A 9,515-nucleotide genomic window follows, 5' to 3' on the forward strand; every position below is an offset into this window, starting at 1 on the left:
CTTGATATAATCAATGTATAAAAGCACTTACAATTCATTATCACTTTGCTTTAGTAAACTTTAGTAAGTATTGATTATGGTAGTAAGCGCTAGCTTCTCTGTAAGCTCTAGTAGTTCTGAGTATTTTCTGCAACTTGTGTATTTGCATTTACGGCTAGGTAGATGTCTGGTTTCTTGGTCCTTCTACTTAGTAATTTCTTCTAATTTTTCCGGCAAAAGTCTTCTCCTTTTTGAGTCTCATCGTGATCTGAAAGCTTCTCTGGAAGTATTAGTGAAGAACCTTCTCACCCTTTATGATAAAAACTGGGAGTTGTTCCCTGAAGAAGACTACAGGTTTCTTGCTGATGCTAAATTCGATAGCCAAGAAGCGTGTTCATCGAACTGAACATGGCGGGAGACGTACAAGCGGCCAGTCGGTATATGTAGACAATAATAAGCACTTTGAGTTGTAGAATAGTCAAGAAAGACACATCGTAGGGATCGGTCTGCAAGTTTGTGTGGAGCATACGGCCTTAGCCAAGGAAAATATAGACAGCCGAAGACACAAAGCTTCTCATAGTGCGGTGCCACATTAAACAGCTTCTGAAAGGGTGATTGCATGTCAAGAACAGGAGTTGGAAGTCTGTTGATCAAGAACACAACAGTGGCAAAGGCGTATGGCCAATACTCTTTAGGAACCGAGGCAGTGGTGAGAAGTGTTAGTCCCGTCTCCACAATATGACGATGCTTCCTCTCAGAGATGCCATTGTGTTCAGGAGTGTGAGGAGGTGAGGTAAGGTGGGAGATGCCGTGAGCCGAAAGAAAGCTTCATAAGGCCACAAACTCGCCCCCATTATCTGTAAAGAGAGTACCAATGCGGGTTTGGAAGCGATTCTCAACAAGAGCTTTGTAGGCGGTGAAGACATTGTGGACATCGGATTTTTGTTTAAGTGGATATAACCAAGTGTATCTGGTGAAGCGGTCTACAAGAATAAGGTAATATTTGAAATTGTCTTGAGAAAGTATTGGCGAGGTCCAAACATCAGAATATATGTATTCAAGTGGGCGAGTAGAGGTGATTGTAGTGTTTGAGAAAAGAAGTTTATGAGTTTTATTACTGAGACAATCAGAACAAGACATAGGTGTTTGAGTAGAAGAAGCAACATGTAAAGAAAACTTTGAAAGAACATTATTAAGAATAGGAGGTGATGGGTGGCCTAAACGAGAGTGCCATGAGAAGAGGTTGGGTTTTGGGCCAGCGGAGGAAAGCAATGCAGTAGCGGTTGGGTTCTTCACTGGCCACACATACAGCTTGTTAGTTGTCCGACCTTGGAGTAACGGGACCCCCGTACTTAGATCCTTCACCTGAAAGGATGCAGGAAAGAATTCCACAGAAACTTGGTTAGCATTACAAAGACGGTAAACCGAGATAAGACTCTTGCGTATGTTTGGAACACATAGGACTTTGTCTAATAGTAATGTGCGAGTTTGAGAGGGGAGTAAGATTGAACTGATATGAGAGATAGGCATGGTGGAGCCATCAGCAATAACAAGATCATCACCACCATTGTACGGCTGGTGAAGGGAGAGGCTGTTGAGATTGGAGGTTATGTGATGTGTTGCTCCACTGTCGAGTACAGCCATGTGAGCCCGAGGTTGCCATGGAGTGAAGGGACTGGTTTGGCATTGCGATGAAGACTGAAACGAGTTAAGCTGAGGACAGCGGCAAGCACTGGGACCGTGAACGTTGCAGATTTGACACTTACAAAGGTATGGCTTGGAGTGACTGTTGTTGTTGTTGGTGTTGTGCGACCAGTTACCATAGTTAGGTCGCTGCTGAGATGAGGAAAACCGATTGGTGTTCCTGTTGGAGTTGTTGTTGTTGTTATTGTTGGTGTTGTGGTGAGCTTGGCGGTGTTAAACGATATTAGCAGACGCAGGAAACGGAGTAGGTTGAGCAGCAGCAGCGGCAAGAAGTCGAGATTCACGGTTGCATAGTCGCTCATGCACATCGGTGATGGTGGGAGTAGCATCTTTGCTCTCAATCTGGTCAATTACTGGTTTGTAATCATCGTGAAGACCTTCAAGGATCTTCTCAATTTGATCTTCGTGATCAAGTGGTTTACCAAGAACTGCAAGTTCATCAAAGCGAACAACAAGACCACGAACATATTCATCAATAGATTTACCACCCTTCGTCCATACCTTGATTTGATTCTTGATCTGTTGAACATGGCCACGACTCGGTTTAGCAAAAGTGTCAGCAAGAGTCTCCCAAACCTCAGCAACGGTTTGAGCACGTGACACCATAGGTTGTACGGAAGGCGACATGGCACCAAGTAAGGCGTTGTAGAGAAGGCGGTCTTGGCGTTTCCAGAAGACAAAGTCCGGATTTGGTGTCGTGGAGTCAGCCGTTGTCAATGTGGGAGGTGGTGGAGGAGTAGATCAAGGCATGGATCTGCAGACTCCACATGAGGTAGTTGGTTTCAGTAAGCTTCGTGACATTGGCAGTGTTGACGTTGAAGAGAGGCTGCGTCGAGGTTAAGATAACATCACTAATGGAGGGAGAGGTATTGTTGGATGTAGCCATTGCTTGGAGTTGTAGGGAGGCAGCGTGAAAAAAAAAAAAAAAAATTAGGTTTTAGGTTATGATCGTTGCTCTGGTACCATATAAGTAATGAGTATTTCAATATATCAAATGGGAGAGAAGTTACAAACATATATATACTAACCGAGGGAGACTAGGGTTCATATATTTACAAAGAGACCCTTATACTTATAAACATATATACATATCTACTCTAATAGAGAAAACAAATGGACATGTGGAAGACATGGTTGGTGAAGCAGTAAGTACTTTTGATGGTATTACCAATGATGTTCCTCCTATAACTGCTGGGAGATTGAGTGAGCAGAAGCTAGCTTCAACCGTAGAAGATCCTTCAGCACTTGAATTAGCTTCTTCTGCTTTGGGCGAGGTGAAGCTTAATCTTAGTTTTGCTCCTGCAACTGGAAGAACAAATCAACATGTACCTTCTATGGAGGAACTACGAAGAGCAATGGAGGAAAAATGTCTCCGATTATACAAAATACTGGACCCCAACTTTTCTGTGATTGGTTTTATGAACGACATCTGTAGCTACTACCTGGACCTGTCAACAAAGGGGAAGATTCATCGAACCAGATGCCAAAACCCTTGCCATTTGTCACAACGAACATTGATGCATTGAAGAAATCTGCAGCAAGTATGGCTTTTACTTCTCAGGGCAGTAATGATCATATGGGAGTTGTTGAAAACGTTTCAGTTGATGATTCCATGGGTTTAGTAGTTGTTCCTGAATGCCAACTTTCTGCGGATGAGTGGAGATTGATGAGCAGCATCGGGGACATCACTCTAGGGAAAGAAACAATTGAGATTCCTTGGGTGAATGAGGTCAACGACAAGGTTCCTCCAGTTTTTCGTTACATAGCCCAAAGTCTTGTGTATCAAGATGTTGCAGTGAAGTTTTCTCTTGGGAATATTAGGGATGACCAATGTTGTTCCTCTTGCTGTGGAGATTGCTTGGCTCCGTCAATGGCATGCAGTTGTGCAACTGCATTTAATGGCTTTGCATACACAGTAGATGGCCTCCTACATAACGATTTTCTGGAACAGTGTATCTCTGAGGCTCGTGATCCGCAGAAACAAATTGTGCAGTATTGCAAAGAATGTCCTTTCGAGAAAGGTCAAAAAGAAGTAACTCTGGAACCGTGCAAGGGGAATCTAAAGAGAAAGGTCATTAAAGAATGTTGGAACAAGTGTGGCTGCATGAGGAAATGTGGCAACCGAGTTGTCCAACAGGGGATTCACAACAAGCTGCAGGTAAACTACTCCGTAAACAGACTAATTATTTATTCAAATTACTATAAGTTGAAGGGGCTCTGAAATTGAGTTTGTCATGTTAATGTTAAGTGTTAACTACTCCGTAAACAGACTAATTATTTATTCAAATTACTATAAGTTCAGTTGACAAAATAAATAAAACCAAACTTGCATATTTTTATATTTTCATATTACAAAATAACAAGTAAAAATTATCAACTCAATGTGGTAATGAAGATTAATTTTGAGAAATCTTCATAGCACATTCATATGTTATACGAAATTAATAATGTTTTATAACAATATCAGTCGTGTAATTGATTATCCAATATGTATCAGCAGTGTTCAAGAAAGCGTTAGGCAGTATCTGGGCGTTGACCCAGTGCCTAACTCCTAAAACGCTTAGTCGAAGCCTTTTTAGACGGTTTAGGCGTTTACAACATAAAACATTATATATATATATAATTATATCAAAATATATGTTATAAAAATAAAATAAAATATAAATTATAAACAAAGTAACAAAAATATATTTATTTAAGTTATATTAACAACATATAAATGTTTATAATTGCATATATATATATATAAACATAATAATTTAAATATATGTAATTTAAAAATCAAAAATAAATATTAAAATAAAATTTATGTAATTTTAAGCGGTTTAGGCGATTATCTAGACGTCTGCTGAGCGCCTAGCGTCTAAATGGCCGCCTAGACTGCTGTGTATCAGTAAGTAGTATAAACGAGGTCTGGTCCAGTTCGGTTAACGTACACATCCTAGCGTTTTCTCATAAAAAAAAATTATTAAACATCTTGTGGTTTTCAATACAAAAACAAAAACGTCACGAAGTCTTACTTAGAAAACGGAAACCTTTATTGATCAGAATATCTCTTCTAGGGTACACTACACGACGGCGAGAACGCGCGGGAAAGAACCCAAACGCACAAAAAAGCTTTTCAATGGAGATTCTAATAAAGATCATGCCTCACGCCGATCGATCAAATCGCTTGTGCTTTTGTGAAATTAGGGTTTCGCTCATTCGAATTGAATCAAAATTAAGAAGAAAATGGTTTGGAATTACCCAGAAATCTCCAAGGAAGATTTCGTAAAGCTATTGAAAGGGTTTGTGGATTTGCTAATTTTAGCATCTGGGTTTCAATCTTCTGGTGTTCCTTCTCATTGGGATGCTGAGAATTGCAAGAAAGCTCTTCATTGGGGTCTCTTCTTCGAAAATGTTGGCCTTTTCTCTCTCTCACTCTCTCTTCCGTTAATATTAGCTTCTGTTTTCTCCATTGCTTTAGTTTTGTTTATGGGAGGATTCGTGTTTTTTAGGTTGTAAGAAGCATAACTAGTTCAGACCTGTTTGGGGAATCTATGAGTGAGCTTGACGAAGCTATATCGGAGATGAAAGCTAACCCTTTGTTCCCAAAGGTTGTGTTTTTTTTTTTAGGTTTTTGCTTATCAGTGTCTTCCCAAAGATTGTGTTTTTTAGGTTTTGATTCTAATTTTCTGGAATTGTTGTTTTTGTTTTGGAGAAAAATTTCAGGGTTTGGAGGACTTGTCATCGGATAGTCTTTTAAAGGGGAGAGAATTTGTATTAGAGCATTTGATGAATAACTCGGGATTAAAAGATAAACAACTCCAAGCTGTTCTGGTTGCAGGGGTCGAATTAGGCGATGGTATTACAGATATAATTGATGGGAAGCTTTGCAAGAGGCAATCTGTTGTGTCTTGCGTATCAGCACTTGAGAATGGTTTGGAGATCCTTTACAAAAAAAACATTGAGGGAGAAGAGTCGTTACAGAGAGAAGACAAGGATGAAACTTTGTTGGGGTATGTATGCTTTTTGAAGTACAAGATAGCATTATATATTGAAATAATCTTGTTGTGCTTGTTGATGAGCTTGATGTGATTGTATTCTTTTTTCGTAGCTCGGGACAACAGCCTATTGAACTTTTGACATGGAACATCTGGCAATCGAGAGGTGTATCTTATTTTCTTAGTAAGAGAACTTTAAGATTGGTATCTGGAGCAAGCTTGATATTTTCTGCACCAAAAGCTCAGTGGGCAGAAACGTTAAGAAGGCTGCGTGTGTCATCCGAGAATGATGATGTTGTATTCATCGAAAAGATTGTAAGTTGATCTGACTTTTGAACTAGTTGTATCAACTTTGTCCTCTTTTGTTTATAAGAAAAGTTAGTCATTCTTACTGGAACACTTGTGGTGATACTGCTTGCGGGCAGGAGCTTTTGTTACTAGGATGTGTAACAAGCAGGTGGACTTATTTAATCGAAGGTTTCATGTCAGCTTCCTACAAATCTGTCACTGTGTCAGAACAATACGAGGAGTTATGTAAGCTGCTTCTTCAAAGATCTAAAAGTTTAAAACAGAACGAGATTGTTTTGAATTCAAAGGTCAATTTTCTCAAATCCCAATTTAATTGTGTGCCTTGACATTTGCTATATAGGTAACACATGTTTCCAACGTTCTTGGTTTCCTCTTGGATAGGTTGAAGAGATTCTCGAGTATCTAACAGAAATACTAGAGAGTCGTTTTCATCACCTCTGGAAATTGCCTTCTGCTTTTGCCGCAGCTGCAATACCGTCATGGTAAGTTCAACTGTAAAATTTATCATTTGACATTTAATTTAATTATATCTTCTGTTTTCTGGCTTACAAATAATACCAGTCAAAAGCTTCATATGGTCTCTTTGTAGTTCTGGTTGTTGAGAATTCGATAATGAAATTTTGATTGAGTGGCTTTAAACGCAAATTATAGAACATCAAAGTATGTCTCTCTAATAGAAGTGAATCTATCATAATATTCAATACTTAAAAGAGTAAAATTTTCACCTGAACAAACTCATGCAAGTGCTATGTATCATGTTGTTTCATTTGTGATATATTCATTCATACACATGCTAAATTTTGTATTTTGTTTGTGTTTAACATAACATTTTGTAAAAGATTTTGAATTATGGTATCACAGGTCACCTCTGTTTGGTCAGTATTTTGGCGAAATAGAGAAACATCTGAAACTTGACCACTCAACAACAAGGTTTAAGTTCGTCTCTAAACATCATTTTCACATTGTTCTTGAATCTATAAACAGTTAAAAGCCGACACCGATATATCAATGTCCTTCTCTTCTGCAGATGTTGTAGCTGCGAAAAAGAGCACAAGGACTGTAAGCTACACAACTACCCTTGAATCTTATAAGTTCCCTTGTGATATTTTTTGCAATGACCTTGATAACATTGTCTTAATACGTCTAGGTGAGCTCGTGGAAAGAGTTTGGTGCTTGTACGTATTCCATATCTGCGGAAGCCACTAGATAGAATAACTAATGGTCATTGATCAATAAAAGAAGATCAGTTTCGTTTCTTCTTGGTAAGACCACGTTGTTGATGCAGATGTTTTGTCACTATGTCTTATGGCTATTTATCTTGCGTTTGCGATTACACGAAAGAACAAAATCACGATCGATGCAATAAATAGCATGATGGATAAGTAACAAGAAACCTCCAGAAATGTATTGTTTTCTGGTTCGAGATATTTCTTCCTTGCTTTTGTTTTGTTTCTTTTAGATGTTTAAAATTGAATTCTCTTTTGTTTAATTTTGTTATCAGTCCTTGTCTTTTTGACTCGTGTATCTTTGCTTTTACGTCATGTAAACAAGAAAGCACTTATTACGCGTAGGGTCTGTTTTTTAGGCATATAATCTTTGTCTTTTTGGTATATCCTTGTAAGCAATCAACGTCAAGATCTATGCTAACACGTCCTCGTTTATGCAATGGACGGTGTATACTGATCGGTTGAAATTAGAAAAAGAAGAAGACACTCAAATCACACTTTAACTGAATGTTTCCAGCAAATTTCAGACAAAAGAACTGACAATGAGTTTGTAACAGATGATGCTTTTTTGATAAAGGAGATTCAAAAGTGGAATTATTTGCTCGTTGAGATTTTGCTTCACCGTTGGTTTATGATACACAAAAGTTGTATTTGATTCTTTCCACCCAAAATTGGGACGGGTTATGACCCATAAATTAGGCTTTGTGATGTGGAGCTGACACTCACCAAATTTTAAACATATCTAGAAAGTATTCATTAAATATAAATTTGTTAGAGCAAAATTTATCATGACAAAAAAAGAAGAGCAAAATATACTTTCACAAATTTTTATTTAGATTGTTTGTACTAATGGCACTCATGCTAATCTAGATTCAGATTTGGCAGTATGTTAAATCCTTAATGTATATCTTATGTATCAACCATTTGATAAGTATATTTATGATCTATCTATATTACATCATGTCATTGTTAAAGGGTCGTTTAAAAACCTTGCTAGACACCATGATTTTGCCTATAGAGGATATCGTTTAGCCACTACAACATAATGTTAGTGTTCAAATATGTCACAGGGTAGTTTATTAAAGTGGTAATAGATGATGAAATAGATTGAACTGATTTTATTATATTATCTTTTCATATTAGCGTATCAGACAAAAATTTGGATATATGGTGGTGAATGATGCACTTTAGACTATTTACTAACATATTGATCATAAATCACTTTACCCTATTTTATATTTTTCACGAAAATGTGTTAGTATATTGATGATCTATCTACTAATTTATGTCATTATGCTTTTTATGTTAAAAGGGTCGTTTCAATCCTTGCTAAACACCATGATTTGCCTATAGATGATTTCGTTTAGCCACTACAAGATAAAATTAAAGTGCAAATATACGTCATCGGGGTAGTCTACTAAAGTGGTAATAGATGAAATAGATACTTTTATAATGTTAGCTTTTTCATAGTAGTAGATAAATAGTATTATTAGACAATATTTGGACATATGGTTGTGAATGAATGATGCACTTTCGACTATTCTTTGACTATACACTTTTGAGTCCACGAATTATAAATCCACACGTTGCAAACCACATAGCCTCTCTCTCTCACTTTCTATCGGATTTAGCTCTTTAAATACTTATCTCATTCTTTGCTTCTTCTTAACAGCTACACTTTCTCACTACCTTCACAAATCATACACACACACAAAGACAGAGATAAAACAATAGTTCAAGAGCTATGAGCAAACAGAGTTTGAAGAGACTTCAGTTCCGGAGATGGGGAAAGCGAATCGGGAGCTCGACGACAGCTTCGGGAGCGGTAGGAAACGCAGAGGAAAGAACGATTGTGGCGTTTGCGTTCTCGTGTTGTAGTAAACCGAGTGTTCTCGTGAAACAGTTTGTTTGGAGGCTTAAATCGCGTTTGCGGTGGTCGCGGAAGAGAGATCATAATAATAACATTCAGTGTAGTTATGATCTCCGGAGTTATCATCTGAACTTCGACGACGGTTGGTCACGCCGTCGGTGATTTTAAATAAACATACTTTATCGTTATTGTCTATATGCAGAGTCATTTTCTTTTCATGTTTTGTATGTAAATTAAATTACTCTCAATCTGAAAAAATATATTTTGAACTTGTTTTGTGTGTTTCTTTCATACCAAATTGCAACATCTTGAAGTTTCTATTCATACGCTTTAGTTTTTCTTATCTAAATTCAACAAATTCTTGTCAAATATAATACGGGGAAAAACAAACTTTTATCTGTAATACTAATACATATAAATCGCTTTGAAACAAAAAAAAAAAAA

The 9,515-nt window shown here is 37.5% G+C and overlaps 2 protein-coding genes and 1 pseudogene across 2 annotated transcripts; all 3 read left to right on the forward strand.

Moving 5' to 3' along the window:
* LOC104727460 lies at positions 2,432–3,904 on the forward strand (annotated as a pseudogene).
* LOC104725040 lies at positions 4,767–7,673 on the forward strand. Its single transcript, XM_010443637.2, has 9 exons — positions 4,767–5,082; positions 5,181–5,279; positions 5,395–5,681; positions 5,780–5,981; positions 6,092–6,262; positions 6,357–6,457; positions 6,837–6,905; positions 7,003–7,034; positions 7,123–7,673. Exons 1-9 carry the CDS (start codon positions 4,915–4,917, stop codon positions 7,179–7,181), a joined length of 1,188 nt encoding a protein of 395 aa, XP_010441939.1. The 5' UTR covers positions 4,767–4,914; the 3' UTR covers positions 7,182–7,673.
* LOC109127464 lies at positions 8,815–9,393 on the forward strand. The gene has a single exon (XM_019232196.1). The coding sequence runs from the start codon at positions 8,946–8,948 to the stop codon at positions 9,231–9,233; it is 288 nt and encodes a 95-aa protein (XP_019087741.1). The 5' UTR covers positions 8,815–8,945; the 3' UTR covers positions 9,234–9,393.

This window comes from Camelina sativa, chromosome 11 (genome assembly GCF_000633955.1).
Source record: "Camelina sativa cultivar DH55 chromosome 11, Cs, whole genome shotgun sequence".
In the NCBI taxonomy this organism is placed as follows: Eukaryota; Viridiplantae; Streptophyta; class Magnoliopsida; order Brassicales; family Brassicaceae; genus Camelina; species Camelina sativa.

Coding starts and splice junctions, on each gene's coding strand:
- LOC104725040 (XM_010443637.2), top strand. CDS start 4,915: ATGGTTTGGAATTACCCAGAAATCTCCAAGGAAGATTTCGTAAAGCTA. Junction 5,280..5,394: donor CTAACCCTTTGTTCCCAAAG/GTTGTGTTTTTT, acceptor GAAAAATTTCAG/GGTTTGGAGGACTTGTCATC. Junction 6,263..6,356: donor AGATTGTTTTGAATTCAAAG/GTCAATTTTCTC, acceptor CCTCTTGGATAG/GTTGAAGAGATTCTCGAGTA.
- LOC109127464 (XM_019232196.1), top strand. CDS start 8,946: ATGAGCAAACAGAGTTTGAAGAGACTTCAGTTCCGGAGATGGGGAAAG.